The sequence below is a fragment of the Alligator sinensis genome, unplaced genomic scaffold (assembly GCF_000455745.1).
Source record: "Alligator sinensis unplaced genomic scaffold, ASM45574v1 scaffold941_1, whole genome shotgun sequence".
Lineage (NCBI taxonomy): Eukaryota > Metazoa > Chordata > Crocodylia > Alligatoridae > Alligator > Alligator sinensis.
The window spans coordinates 1,984,566-1,999,204 of record NW_005842163.1 but is presented as its reverse complement, the minus strand read 5'-3'; the positions used below and the strand labels follow the sequence as shown (position 1 = coordinate 1,999,204).

At 43.3% G+C, this 14,639-nt stretch overlaps 1 protein-coding gene across 2 annotated transcripts in view; it reads left to right on the top strand.

The window, feature by feature from the left end:
* OMA1 (OMA1 zinc metallopeptidase) overlaps nucleotides 1-14,639 on the top strand; it is a 30,838-nt gene that overhangs the window by 184 nt on the left and 16,015 nt on the right. The window contains exons 2-7 of one of the 2 annotated variants that reach the window (XM_006025736.3): nucleotides 46-480; nucleotides 1,996-2,224; nucleotides 4,292-4,465; nucleotides 4,558-4,665; nucleotides 7,528-7,656; nucleotides 9,168-9,242. In XM_006025736.3, coding sequence (XP_006025798.1) covers nucleotides 50-480; nucleotides 1,996-2,224; nucleotides 4,292-4,465; nucleotides 4,558-4,665; nucleotides 7,528-7,656; nucleotides 9,168-9,242 — 1,146 coding nt within the window. In that variant the 5' untranslated portion in view covers nucleotides 46-49. The remainder of the gene's footprint in view (nucleotides 1-45; nucleotides 481-1,995; nucleotides 2,225-4,291; nucleotides 4,466-4,557; nucleotides 4,666-7,527; nucleotides 7,657-9,167; nucleotides 9,243-14,639) is intronic. The other variant, XM_014520866.2, reaches the window with a different exon arrangement.

Sequence of the window (14,639 nt, the reverse complement as noted above, 5' to 3'; positions counted from 1 at the left end):
GGCAGCAGTTTCGAGGGGTCTCACAAGCCTTTCTCCACGTTTCAGAGCGATGAGCGCCTGGGCCGGCCTGCGGCACGCGGGCAGCACCTGCCCCTTGTCTCGCCTCGTCTCCTTGGCCAAGCCCGCAGGAGGATACCGCCACCTCTGTTGCCTAAAGCCCCCCGCCGCGAGCCGTCCCACGACGGGAAGCGTCCGTATCTCTAGGAACGGCCCGGAGAAAAGCCAGGGGCAGGTGTGGCAGGTTGAGAAGGCGCCCGATAGTGGTGGAGGACCCCATGTCCTGCCCCCTCCACGCCGGCTCGGTGAGGGCGTGCTGCGTGCAGTCGTTCCTCCAGGCCCTCGCGCCAGTCGCCCGCGTGCCGGGGATGTTCGGGCCGCCTGCTTCGTCCACACGTCGTCGTCCTTGCGAGCCGCTCCGATTCCAGCCTTGTGGATCCTCCTGAAACCCGCTCAGAAACTATTTGCTATCATTCTGGGCAGGTAAAACGCCGCCTCCGTTCCCGTCTTCAGAGAGCGACTCTGTTCGGCTCAGTGCGGCCAGCGATGAGTTGTCTTTGTGGTCGGCCCCTTGCAGCGTTTAGGGTTGAATGCTTGTGTCGGTGTAAACCTCGGCAGGCTTGTAAATTAGCTCCTATTTGTCATCTGAAAACCTGGTCCGTACCTGCATCAGACTAGCATTGAACGCCAGTGGCCAAAACAATGCGGCCCTACACGCAGCATTGGTCCGCGGGGCCGGATCCTGTGCCGGGCTCAGTCTGCGGGGTGGGTCCCCTGTGCACGGGGTCAGTCTGCGGGGCCATAGACTGAGCGCCACCGTTTTTGGTTGCTAGCAGGGACGGGTCCAGGGGGTGTGCCGTGGTGCGGTTGCGTCTCCCTTTGCTGCCATGAGCACTCTGGTCTCAGTTGCCAGGCACGTACAGTGAGTTTGCTGTGCATGTGCAGCGAGCTCTCCAGCCTTGCTGCACCTCTTTTCACCTTCCTGGATGTGCTGTTGGCCATTAGGAACTTTTCTGTGGCGTGGAGCAATAAAAATCATGCACTCACAGTTTATTCAGGGCCTAAAAATACTGGCTTTTGGTTTTTCAAGGGTGACGCACATCCTTAACTGAAAATTCAGGCTACAATGGACAGTGACATAGTTTTAAAAGTTGCACTGATGTTTAAGGAATATATATACCTTAGATGTCTGTTTTTGTAGGTTACCAGACACACTTCATGTTTGCCAGAGATGTGGTTGTAGGCAAAAGCAGAAAGCAAGAACCTGGGATTCTCTCTTCCCCGTGCAAGACAAAAGAACAGCCCCTGCCACTGACCTAAGTGCCATGTTGGCTTCAGGCCTGAGAGAAAGTGATGGTGGTTGTTTTTTCTGGTCACAGCATGTGCTGCACTTACACAGTATAGCCATGCAGTTCAGACAGAGGTTGATTGTGTGGCTGGCTTTTGCAAGGAAATGGAGTATCATTCTCTTTACTTTTTAGTGAAGTTTTTAATATTTTTTTTTGTTTCTATTATTTTCGGTAGGCAAAATCTTTGGCACATTCTTCAAAGGGAAGTCAGGGTGAAAAACCCAGTTCTTTCAGATATTTTAGACTAGAACACAAACAAGAAGTCCTTTAGCCTTCACTTCCCATTAGAAGCACAGGAAACGTAGCTAGTTGCTAAGCTGTAAATATTGAGAAGGCTGCCTATCTTCTAAAACGTACACTAGGTCATCATTGTAAATACTTTAAAAATAAAATTAAAACTGTGATTTTTTTTTTCCCTAACCAGATGAGAAAGCTAAATGTTTAAATGCTTTGCCTTAAAAAAAGGAAGCATTTATCTTGTGACACTTCTGTTCTTTAAACAAAGTATGTACTGCTCCATAAATCCACTGAATCTTGCATCACAGAATTTTTAGCATTTTGTAGATGTTAGCATCTAAAGTTTGCCCTCATACTTGTAGGGCTGGTAAGCATTATGCTCATTGACTAATGTGAAATATTTGTTTTCCAGGAGCATAAGAAAATGGTGGAAGGCCCTTCCCCCCAACAAAAAAGAACTCTTTAAAGAAAGTGTAAGAAAAAATAAATGGAGACTCCTTCTAGGTGCCTGTAGCTTGGGAGCTTTATACATCATGTTTTATTTTACTCACCTGGAAGAGACTCCAATCACTGGTCGTACTAGACTACTAGTGTTTGGGAAAGAACAGTTTCAGCAGTTGTCACAGCTGGAATATAATATGGTAAGTGTTGTAAGGAAACAAAGTCCTGCTAGTGATGTATTCCACAGGCCTACTAGATATCCTTCTGGATATTTGGTAATTTGGACTAGTGTATTTGTCTCTCGTAACTGGATAGGCTCCTGATACATGCTTTTCTTTAGGCACTCTGGTGTGCTTTGAGGGTACATACTGTATATCACCCCTTTGCAGAAGTGGTACCTTGCAGTCCTTGCACCCCAGCCCACAACCTACTCAAACTCTTTGTTTTCCTGAGTTTCTGCTTGGTGAGCTCTCTTCATGGACATAATGAAGCAAATAGTACACAGGCTGTGCAAAGGTTTCTAATGCAGTTATTCTAGTTTAGGTAGCACAAAAGCTATAACCATCAGGGGAAAAGAGTATTCATGTTTTTAACTCCGTGTATCAGTTTCTTGAGCATTCTTTGGGACTTGATCAGAATCCTCTGAAGAGTCCAGATTTTGTCTTCTCCAAATGCTTAGTTATTGGCCCAGTGGAGGGAGAACTCGTTTTCTTTGCACAATCACTTTCTGTAGCATATACATTGTATTGCTCAGCCTATTCTAGTGTTAGTGAGTCTTGGTAATTTGCTCACCCAACCGTGTCAAGAAGATGCCACTTCACAGTCACTTAGTTCAGGGAGGGACATAAGAACACAGTAAAAGACAGTCTTATGAATGATATAGGGATAGAGGCAGGTCATAAAAGCAAACTGGGATGCATAGACAGATTTTCCAGACTGGTGTACCATATTTGAGCTGCATCCCTTAGGAAATGTCCAGGTCTGGAAAAGGCATATACATAATACAATACAACTACATATTTTGCAATAATTGTCAGCCATGCTGAGTTCTTTCATTAAATAAATCATGTGAATCATCCTTTTTTAAATAAATAAACACACAAATGGTTTTTTAATGCGAAATAGCAGTATCTATGTTAAGTGTTTTGTAACTATCCCTTTCATCTTGTGATATGAACATTCCTGAGGTACCAGTAAGCCAGGCTGTTTTGTACTAAATCTAATACACTGTCATTTGGTGTAAACTGAAATTCTGCTTGGCAGCAAATATTGATATGTGGTAGGCACAGGCATAGGATTCAGTGAACAGCAGGGACAAGAGACAGAGGATAAGAAGTAGGATTATTGAGCGGTAGCCAGGGGGACATAGCTGTTGGCTGGTAGAAGACAGGAACACAGAAGTGGAGCTGGGGAGCACTGATTTAGACCTTAATATCTAGGAAAAACAAATTCGCCTTTTGTGCAGTCTTTTAATGATGGATCCCAATTCTGATGTCCCTTCCTCTGTTTTTGAATTAAATATTTTTATCTCAGTGCTAGACTTGTTTCTAAGAATTTTGCTTTTCATAAGACACTTTGGCTGCAAAATAAAATACACTATAGACATGCTTTTTAATCTGAAATCTCTACTTGAAATGTGTAGCATCACAATAACACAATATGGTGTTGCTACTTTGACTAAAATGTTTTAGGCATTATGAAGATTAAGATAAAGATGTGAGATAAAAATGCTTCACTTCAGTTTTTCAAAGGATTATTCGTAAGCACATCAGTCTTCTTGGGACACTTTTTAGAATGGAATTTATTCTTGACATTTTTACCCAAAATCCTTATCTAAAGAGTTTACAGTCTTTGGGAAAAAAATCATTTGAAGTAAGCAAACAATATTTCAAGGAAGGATAAACCTTACAGTGTTGTGTTTCTCAGTTTTGATACAGGTGTATTTTGAGATGTGTATGAATGTGCTGACTTAAAGCAGTTAATAACTTGTGGGGCTGTGGATTCATTTGGATCAAAAGTATGTGAATATAATTCAACGGAGTCCGCATCTCCATTTGAAATATCCAGAAGGGTCTGCACCTCCATTTCAAAATGTTTAGGTTTCTGCAAATGAAAACTTAAAAATCACTGGCCTGGAATAATAATATTTACTTTTTTGTTACACTTCTACTGTGCTACATGTGTATATTGTATCATTATATCACTTAGTCTCTGTACTGCCTCCTTCATTCTGTGTGAAAGAAACTCAACAAGTTATCTCTTTTCAGTGGATGGAAAAGTTTGAAAATGAAATGTTACCTGAGACAGACACTCGCTATCAAGTTGTGAAAAAAGTAGTTCATCATCTCTCTGAAAGCAACCAGGACATCCCACAGTTCTCAGAGTTTAAGTGGGTTATCCATGTAGTGGAGGAACCAGGCATAAATGCTTTTGTGCTTCCAGTAAGTAAAAGCAAAAGTTAGTAGTAGTACTGCAGCAAAAATGTAGTGTTTATACACAGGGCCTAATCTGCTTTTTTCCTTTTTGCTTCTAGAATGGAGAAGTGTTTGTTTTCACGGGGTTACTAAATGCAGTGTCAGATGTTCATCAGCTCTCTTTCATTTTGGGACATGAGATAGCTCACGCTGTGTTGGGACATGCGGTAAGTACTTACAAGTAAAAAAAAAAAAAAAAAAAAAAAAAGGGAAAAAAGTGTCTTAATATAGTCACTTTTGGGTAAAGTGTTTTTAAAGTGGGGTTTCTTCATTAGTGTAAATCGTCATCCTTTTATGCTGTCCCAGATTGAATGAGGACATTGAAAAGGGATTGTCCTGACCCTGCATATGCTTATTATTATAAATTATTACTATAAATAGCATTTACTACCATGAGTAATGCCCTGATAGTAAGTGTTACCACTACATCTGCTAGTAGGCATTGGAGATCAGACCTGGTGTGGTTTACATTTCATTACATTGAGGGTTGCAGGTAGTCAGTACCTTATCTTCTTAAACTTCGTGACAATGAAGATGAATATTTCTTAGCTTCTAAAACACAAGTTGCCAGGACTTCTTTAGCAACTTTTTCAAAAGTTATAGATAGGGAGCCTGAAATCTGCTTCTTTGTTTGCATGCCCAGTCAGGTATTTGTAAAAGTGAGCATGAGCCCCAGCTGTAATGTGCCCATGTTAAAACTTTTCAGCATTGCAGGTATAGCTTTGGAAAAACAAACTGGGAAATAAAATTGGGCACTAAATGTAATCAGCTTTGTACTGGTGTATCAAACCAGCAGCTGACAGAAGACACATCTCTAAAATGGGGTAAATTTGCCTAACTCAGTGGAGACTTATCCTTGAAAAAACAGGGGTAAAACTTTACTGATTGAGGTTATATCTATCCACACCCATCCAGGCAGCACCATGCTGCTTGTATATCCATACCCCTGCCATTAGCTGAAGGTAAGCAGGTTACCTCCATCTTGACTTCTAGTAATAGTAACCTGGCTGTGTTGGCCAGCGGGGGGTGGTGTCCATTCTCAATTCAAGTCACGTATATCAGCAGACAGGACTGGTGTAAATTATACCAGGTTGGTGTTCATCTAATCACATCCTTGTTCAGTTTTATTATTTTTAATCCAGTGGTGTTCAATCTTTTGGTCCCACAGGCCAGATGAGTGGCCTGGAGCTGGTCCGTGGGCCAGATGCAGTCAAAATCAGTCCCTTGGGCATAACACTGCCACCTCCATGCCCTTTATGCTAGGACTAGGTTCTGTTGGGCCTGGCACCACATCCTTTCTTTGGGAATTGGGTCTAGGTGCCCTCCTGGCTCTGCACACTGGAATTGGGCCCCAGCACCACCACCTTGTACCCTCACATGCCAGGATTGGGCCGCAGAGCCCTGGTACTGCCATCCTCCTTCCTCTCCACATACTGGGATTGGGCCTCAATGCAACCTCCTTCAGGCCCTGCTCATGGGGATCAGATGCCCAATCCTCCATGCAGGACCCAGGGCTCTTCATGGGAAATTTGGCAGTAGGAGTGCAGTGCCACTTCTCTGTTGCTGCCAGACTTCCAGAACCCTGGGGAGCTCTGCAGGCTGGATATGGCCCAGAGGTGGGGGGCATTGAATACCCCTGTTCTAACCCATTTAAGGGAAAGCACTATTGGAAATGCTTAGTTTACTTCTGCTCTGTTTATAGAATACTTGTATGACCTTGGGCAGGTTACTTCTTTTCTCTGTGCATCACCTTCCTCTAAACATGTGGATAATAGCTCCCTTCCTCAAAGGCTGTATTTTTCACATACAACTTACATCTTTCTGCCAAAAAAGCTGCTGCTGGAAGTTGCAGTGTGCATTATGTGCAAGAACTATGGTAAGAGCAGTTTCTTTCTTACAGAACAAAAGTGAAAGTAAAACTTGCATGCGACTCATGGAGCAGAACAGCATACAGGCTCGGCTCCCTTTACAGCTGAGAGAGATTTTTTTCCCCCCTTCATTTTGCCTTTCAGAAACAAGGTGTACATCTTATCCCAGGGCTCCTTTGAAGTACCATGTTTGGGTTTTTTTTAAGTTCTAAGTATGATCATGGGGGCCTGTAAGCAGATGGGATAGTCCTGACTACTATGTCAAATAAAAGTCCCAGCAGCAGCAGAACTTGCTCGTCCTTCATCAAAACTATCTGTACTTCTAACACCAAAACAGCTCCACAAAAATCAAAACAGCCAAACTGGGTCTGGCTGCCTGACTGCTCCTAATACCTCTTCCTCATAAGGACAGTAGGTTTCTATAGTCAGCCTTTCCCTTGACATGGGGTCCCCTGCTGGAGTGTTGTTTACTAGCCTTTTCTCCTCTGGATCAAACATCACCTTGTCTTAGGTCTCAAACCCTTCACCTGGGGGCAGCTAATTTAATGACGCTGGACACGTTTACACATGCCTATTAATGTGCATCAGTAAGCTCCGGAGCTTATATCTCAAGCTTGTTGCTGCCGGGTATGTGTCTGCATGTGTGTCTGGGATTGTTGAGCCAGGGTGGAACAGCCCTGGCTGGCATGGGGCCCTGAGGTCAGCCTGTCAGCCCAAAGCTGCTGCCCCCAGCTCAGCGTGCTGCAGAGGGGCTGGCTGGGGCACAAGGTTGCTTCAGTGCATCCTCCTGCCCCAGCCAGCCCCTCTAGCATGTACACATGCGCAGCTGCAGTCTTTTACTGTACAGCAGGATAATACTGGTATTTAGAAGTATTGTCCTGTTGTGGAATAAGTTAGGTTCCTCCAGCCTAACCAGAGCACATATGTAGATGCCAAGACGTTTACTGCACACCTAATTAGTCTACTGCGCAATAAATATCTTGTGTAGATGTGCCCACTTAGGAAAAGTCTACCTCCTTTAAAAGAGCCATTTCCACCCTATAACAGGAGCATCTGGATGTCTAAGATAGACCATTCTTTTCTATCTTAAATTTGGAAATACACCAAACAATAGCATATGAGAGAGGAAATGATTGAAAACAGCACTGTTTTTGTTTTCAGGCAGAAAAGGCCAGTCTGGTACATTTCGTGGATTTCCTGTCACTCATCTTTCTCACTATGATTTGGGCCATTTGTCCTAGAGATAGCTTGGCAATTCTTGGCCAGTGGATCCAGAGCAAGATGCAGGAGGTAAGACAGTATCTATGGAACTGCTGCACTAGCTAGTTACAATGTCTGGTTCAGTAACTGGTGTCACAGAATGGAAGTATGCCTTTAAAGCAGGATGCATGCTTGATTTATGCACGAACGTCTACTTCAGTCTCTCCTTCAATGATAAAAGGTCTTCTACCGCTGCATAAGGTGGCTTACTGCAGTGATTCCAAACAGTCAGATCTTGGCTTAGGTAAAATCTACTTTAGCGTGGAATATTGAGAGAGAACCAGGGGACATAGAGGCAGATTGCAAGACTTCATATCATAGTCTTGGGATACTTCATAGCTCTTTCATACCTCTTTTGGTAGGCAGAAAATCTTTGAAATTCTTTAAAAGTTTTGATATCCGCCATGTCTTTACTACCTTGTTCTCACCTGGCGCAGAGCTGTTGTACTTACCTGCCTCCGATCTCAACCTTGTCCACGGAAAAGCCCCTTATTGTTCCTTTGGTGAATTATTTTGGTTACCTTGCAGAATAAACTAGGGCTACCTGAGCTACTTTTATAGAAGAGCTAGTGACTGCAGATTTCTTTCTGTACGAATTGCCAGACCTGCTTGCTTGGTGCTCACTTTTCGTAGTTTTTTTGTTTTTTTTTCCTGAAATAGGAAGGAGGGAAACATTTCATATTCCAAAAACTTTCCATCTGAGAGTCAGCTACAGGAAGAGCTGGCAGAAACTGTTTCTCTAATATACGTGTAGTAAACTCCTTCTGTCTGGTTGTATTTCCCAATTGATGCCCAGCCCAGAGAGTCATACTATTATGCTGCCTCAGTAGAGCAAGATGATATTTCAACAATCCATAATTTTTATTCATCATAAGCTTTTATTACACCCTTATTTATCTGGGTATGATTAAATAAGATGTGTTTGTGCTTGAAGATTGGGGGTTATATAACTTTATTCATTTGATAAGTCTTAATACAACATTCTTTGCACTCCTAGAGAGTTGGCTGGATTAACCACTTCAGCTCCTGTGTTTCTTAAGGAGTATTTACAACTTGTGTTACAAGCGTAATCATGTAAACGGATTAATTTCTTACAGAAAATCTGCCACTGTGGATTGTCTTGTTTATAATCTCATGTGTGCATCATATGAGATCATATTTTAGATTTTAATCATATGATTTTGATTTGAAATATGACCTGCTTGAAAATACCACTGTTTGAAACCTTGACCTATTGTTAAGACCAAAGCCTAACATTGATGCAAAGTGAAAGATTAGACAGAGAGTCTCTTGCTTTGTTTGTGATCAGCTTGTTTCACGCAGCAATGATTCACATCTTTACTTTAACTCCCCTTTTTAAAATTGACTTAAGTTCAATACAGTTAAATACAGAGTTTGGAGAAGGCTCTGAGATTCACTGAAGGAAGCACTTTCATTCTTAGTCCTTAGCAGTGTTTATGTAAGTTTTCAAGTTATGATCACTTCATAAATAGGTGAGAGCAAGGGTTCTAAATTGAGGATCTGAAATATTTCTCTCCCAGTTTATATTTGATAGACCCTACAGCAGAACACTGGAAGCTGAAGCTGACAAAGTGGGACTTCAGCTGGCTGCAAAGGTAAGAATTATGACTGCTTCTTGTTTTTAACAGTGAAATATCAATTTTTTTTCTCTTTCTGTTTCCATTGTTATTCGAGTAAGTTCTTTGCAGATGATGCTTTATGTACAAGTACATTTTGGTTTTTCAGTCTTAGGATTCCTAACATTTTGCCAAATGGGGTTTTCTTGAAATCAAGGGGAGAATAAAACGGTCTTTTGGGAAATCCATAGCCATTTTACTAATAGTGTGTCATAACTGGAAATTGTAAAATTGTGCCTTGTTAACTACAAAGAACGCTTTCCGCAGGTTTTAGTCCTAATAAGAGGAAACGCTACTTGTTCTTAAACAAGTGAAAGCCAACTAGTGAATTGTCATGATTAAAATACATATAAATATGTTTGCATGATATATTTAAAAACTCCTGAGTCCTTTAATTGTTGATTATTCAACTAGCTTCCACCTTTTATAAATGGTGTCAGTAAATTTATGAATTACTTTTGATATGCAAGTTGCTTCATATGTGCAACAGATGACTGGCACCAGATGATGTGATTCTTCCTAATGTGACTTGTTTATATGCTATTTGTAGCTGTTTGTTGTGTAATTCATGCACAAGTTCATCCTTTTATCCTTGAAAGATGTCAAGGCCAAATATAAATAAGAATTTAGGTGTGTTGGTGCTGAATATTGCAATACCTAAAAGTCAGGTGTTGAGCTGTCAAAGTGGAGTTTAGAAACCCAATTTGGGAACTTTAGTCCTATATACTTTAAAACGGATGAGATAGGTGCCTGGAATTGGAAATTACAACACTCAGGTAGCTGATGGGGGGGAAGGAGGGGCGAGGAATGCCTAAACTAGCCCACAGGGAAGGCAAAGTGAGGGGTGTGCCAGAAATCACACTTCTTTCTGACTTTTGACTTGCAAAAATGTGGGTGCCCGGAAGTCCTGGGTACGTAACCAAGTTAGGCAGAGTTCTGTGGATTGCTCTCTTAGATCTAGGTACCTAATTTCTACCTAAATTTAATTTCAGATATCCAAATACCTTTTGTTTCTGGTCTTCACTTCATGCATTAAACAAACTAAGCAGGACCTCTTAGCTCTACCCATGTATAGTGTTTGGCAGTTTTAGATAACTATGCGAACAGCACCACCTAGAGTTACTACTTCATAATAAGGAAAAGAAATTGGAATTATCATTGCTAGAATATATTTTGAAAACCTCTAAAAGACTAAGGTTTAAGCACAAGTGGATAATCTAGGGTTGAAATAATTGCTTTTGATGGCTGTTGTAAATCAGAAGCAAAGATCAAGGTGCCTTGTAGGTGTATTGGAAAAATGTCATTGGTAACTAACTTACCAGGGCAAAGCCCTGCTGCTTTCCAGGATCTGTTGTGGCACTCGTAGATGCCAACACAAATGCTGATCCATGCTATCTGCAGCAGCTGGAGCTATTACAACTTTATAAATATTTTCTAAGATTAGTGTTAAGCTCAGAGGAAAAGAGATCATCATGGTAAATGTAATGCAACTTTGTCCTCAAACCTGGATGCTTGTTTACAAGTATGTAATTATTGGAGCTCAAAACAGGAGTTGGATTAGGCACTAGTTATGTCTAGAAACAGTCTCTCATTTGCTGTGGTATTTAGGGCAAGTTACTTCAATGTCTGTATATCAGTTTCCTTGCCACTAAAAGAGGGTGGTAGGATTTTTTCCTTATTAACATTTCAAAAGGCATTTGTACTTCTATAGTGATTTTCTTCCAGAGATGTCAAAGTACTGTGTAAACCACACATATGACTGTGGTGTCTGTGAAATGATTTTTTTACTTAAGTAGCTTATCTTTTTACATCAGCTTTTCCGCTTGTGTTGCAACCTCTTATTCATCTTTATCAAGAATATTTTATGATCTTAATCTCTGGGTAGTTGATTTCAGTTCTTTATTTTCAGAAGAAACCTACAGGGAAAAAAGCTACACAACACTGCTTTCTTTCACATGAATGCAAAGTACATAGCAGAAAATATGCAGGTATATGGAGGTATATGCAGGTATATGAACAGGGATTGGCAACCTATGGCCCATGGGCTGGATCCAGCCTGCCAAGTCATCTTTCTGCCCTGTGATACTGGCAGCGTTCTAGTAATGGGAGAAGTAGTGACAGCAGTGGCTGGGTCTGTGGCTTTGGTTCGCTGCTCCAAAAAGGTTTCTGACTTCTGATTGAGATCTTACATATTCAGTCTTATATAAATACGTGTTTTGATTTGCAATATCACATGGCCTGCTATGCTTTAATTCCTATTGGTATCAAGGGATAAGGGTACTTGCTTTTCAGCTGTATAAAGGATCAGTTTTTGCCCTCGGCAAGTTGCAAGTGATTATACCTTTTTAAACATGTAGCATTTTATCTTACAGGAAAGCCATTGTGGATAGTTTTTAGATGCACGTAATATAGTTTAATACTTGTTTTTGGCTTTACAGTGACTCCTGAAAATGCTCTTTGTAGTGTGGAAGGGTGAGGGAAGTGGGGCAGAGTTGCATATGAGCCAGCAAAGTAGTCAGGGTAAAAAAATCCACCGAAACATTGTTTGCAAAATCTGTGCCATAAACAAAGCAAATGTTTGGTGTCAAGGATTTAAGAGTCCCTTTTGAAACTTGCCCATGACTTCCACATTCCTGAGAAATTTGGTCTTTTCATACTTTGTCAATATGACCTCCGTGCTGAAATTATGGATACTTTGCGTACTATGCTATATATATATATAGATAGATAGATAGATAGATTCCCCCCTTTCTTCCCATATATTTTGCTTGTTATCTGTTAGATGCATAGTAACATTTTTTTCCCCCTCCATCACTTATATAACACCAGTATAAAGAGACTCCTTGGCCTTATTCTTACCCTTTCCTGCTCAGTATGTCTAGTCTGACTTGATCTCCCTTGGTACCTCTGCTCATGTGACCAGGGCATCTTGTTGGTCTTATCCTTGTGCTGCCCGATGGATGGTGACAGCCCTCTGCAAACTGTTTAGTGTGTGGTGTGCTTGACTTCCTGCAGTGATGCTTTCTGGAAGCAGAGAATGTTGTCCATGGAGAAGGGAGAAAGTAGCAAAAATAGAAGTTTAGAGTCCAGCCAGCTTTTTTAAGCAATGCTCTCAGAAGTCTCATGTACCTTGAAGAGCTTTGCCAGCTCCCTCCTACTACCAGTTTCCTGCCTTGATTGCAATGCAAGATCCTTTGGTTTTCCTGGGCGTTCTAGATATAGGAAGTGAGAACCTTTTAAACTAAAGTAAGTGTATGCAGCGGTGTTTTCCAACCAGTGTGCTGCAGCACAGAAGAGTGCCATGGAATTTTGCCAGGACAATGAGCTACAATAGGTATGAAGATGGGGAATGCCTTAACAGGTGTGCTGCAGAAAAGTTTTATTAATGTTAAGTGTGCCTTGTTTTGGAAAAGGTTGAAAAACACTGGTATCCAGCATTCCTTTGTAGTACTTTGTATTGACGCTGGGAAATACCCTTAACCCTGCAGATAGAATTTAACGACAAATATTTTGCTTGATAAGATGGCTAATACTTTTGACGGAGGATCATCATTGCCTGGGGTATGTTTAAATGATTTTCATCTCTCTGAGTGATCATCACACTGCAGGCCACTTAACACTTTTTTAGAAACTTTTTAACATTGCATCTAAAGCCAATATTCCCAACAGGTTTTTTTTATAAATTCTGATTGGGTATGGCAGAGCACCAGTGGGGTGCTCGTCACTCTGGGGCTGTTACAAGCTCCGTGGAAGCTTGCTTGCGGAGAAGCAAGGAAAAGCCTTTCCCAAGAACCATTTTAAAGGGAGAAGGTGGGTGGCAGAACACATTGGGTGTCTGCCACTTTAAGAGCTGGCGGCAGGTGTTGCCCCAGCTCTGATGAGCTGCCATTTTAGATCCAGGCCAGCAGAGCTGGAGGCAGCAGGTGCCTGATGCCATGGAAAGAACATCCCCCAGACCTACTGCTCCCGCAACAACTAGGAGGTAAGGGCAGGAGCTTATGGGGATGGCTTGGAGGCTCCTGGTCCTGGGCATGACTTGAAACTGCACCTTGCTGAGGAAGGGTGACCTGGTGGGGGTCTTAGTGGTGTAGGAACCCCCAGGAAATGCCAGGCCAGTTACCTCCCTGGTGAAAGGTGAGGAGGGGTGCCTTAACCCCAGCCTCCACCTTCGGGTGGGCTGTTTAACACTAGAGGCAGCAGAGGACCAGGCATGCCCTGAGCCCATGGGCACCTGAGCCCGTGTGGCGTCCAAGACCCCAGAGAGTGGATAGTGGGGCCAGGCTTGGTTACAACCACCTGAGCCTGTGTGCAGCACAAGACCCTGAAGAGCAAGAATGGTGAGCCAGGCATGCCCCAGTGTGGCACCTGAGCCTGTGTGAGGTGCAAAACCCTGGAAAGTAGATAGTGGGGCTAGGCATGGCTGTAGCCACCTGAGCCCGGGTAGGGTACAGGACCCTGGAGAGCAAGAATGGTGGGCCAGGCATGCCGATGAGTGGCACCTTAGCCTGCGGGGGAGCGTTCGACCCCAGACCCCAGCATAGAGGATGGAGTATGTGCCTCAGTGGAGGTGGGGTGCAGAGGGGCACCTGACGGGCTGCACCAGAAGGGCAGTTGGGAGACCCTGGAGAGAGGGGTGAGTCAACAGGGGTAGTAGTGTGGCCCTGTGAGGAAGGGACATGAAGTGGGCCTTGGTGAGCAGGGGGCCTGAGGGTATGTCCTGCTAACATGGGGGTTGAGTTAAGTCCAGGTAAGCTTTCAGGTGCCTGAGGCCACAGGCGGGCTGGAGGCTGATTGGGTGGGGTGGCAAGTAAATAATGGGGCGAGTCAGGAGCCCGTGATTGAGAGCAGCTGGGTGAGTGACCTGGCAAGAGACCAAAGGCAGAGTCAGACCAGTGTTTGGTGAACCACCCAGTGCTCGCTCGGATGAGGGCAGAGGGAGATGCCCAAGATGTTGCACACTTGCTGGCTGGGGAGTGAAGGGAAACAAGCCTGAGGACCCTCCGGGTGAGGGCAGGCCGAGTGTGGCTCCGGGGAAAAGGCAAGACAGTACAAGTGTGGCCCCACAAGGGGCAGTATGAGAGAGACCATGTGAGAGGCAATGGAGTGAGAGACTTCAGTGAGAGGGAGGTGGTATGAGTATGGCCCATAATAGGGTAGAATGTGAGAGGCCTAACACTGGTGAGTTGGGCCCAGCCTTGGGCTGGAGCACAGAACAGCTGTTAGAAACATCTGCAAGGCTTGGGATGCAGTACAGGGGTGGTTGGAGCTGCATACATAGGCCCAGGAGAACAGGGCATTCAAAGGACAGCCTCCCGTCTAGTTAAGACCCTAATCATTTAACAACAAGGCATGGGAGGTGAGAGAGGTGGGTGGCAT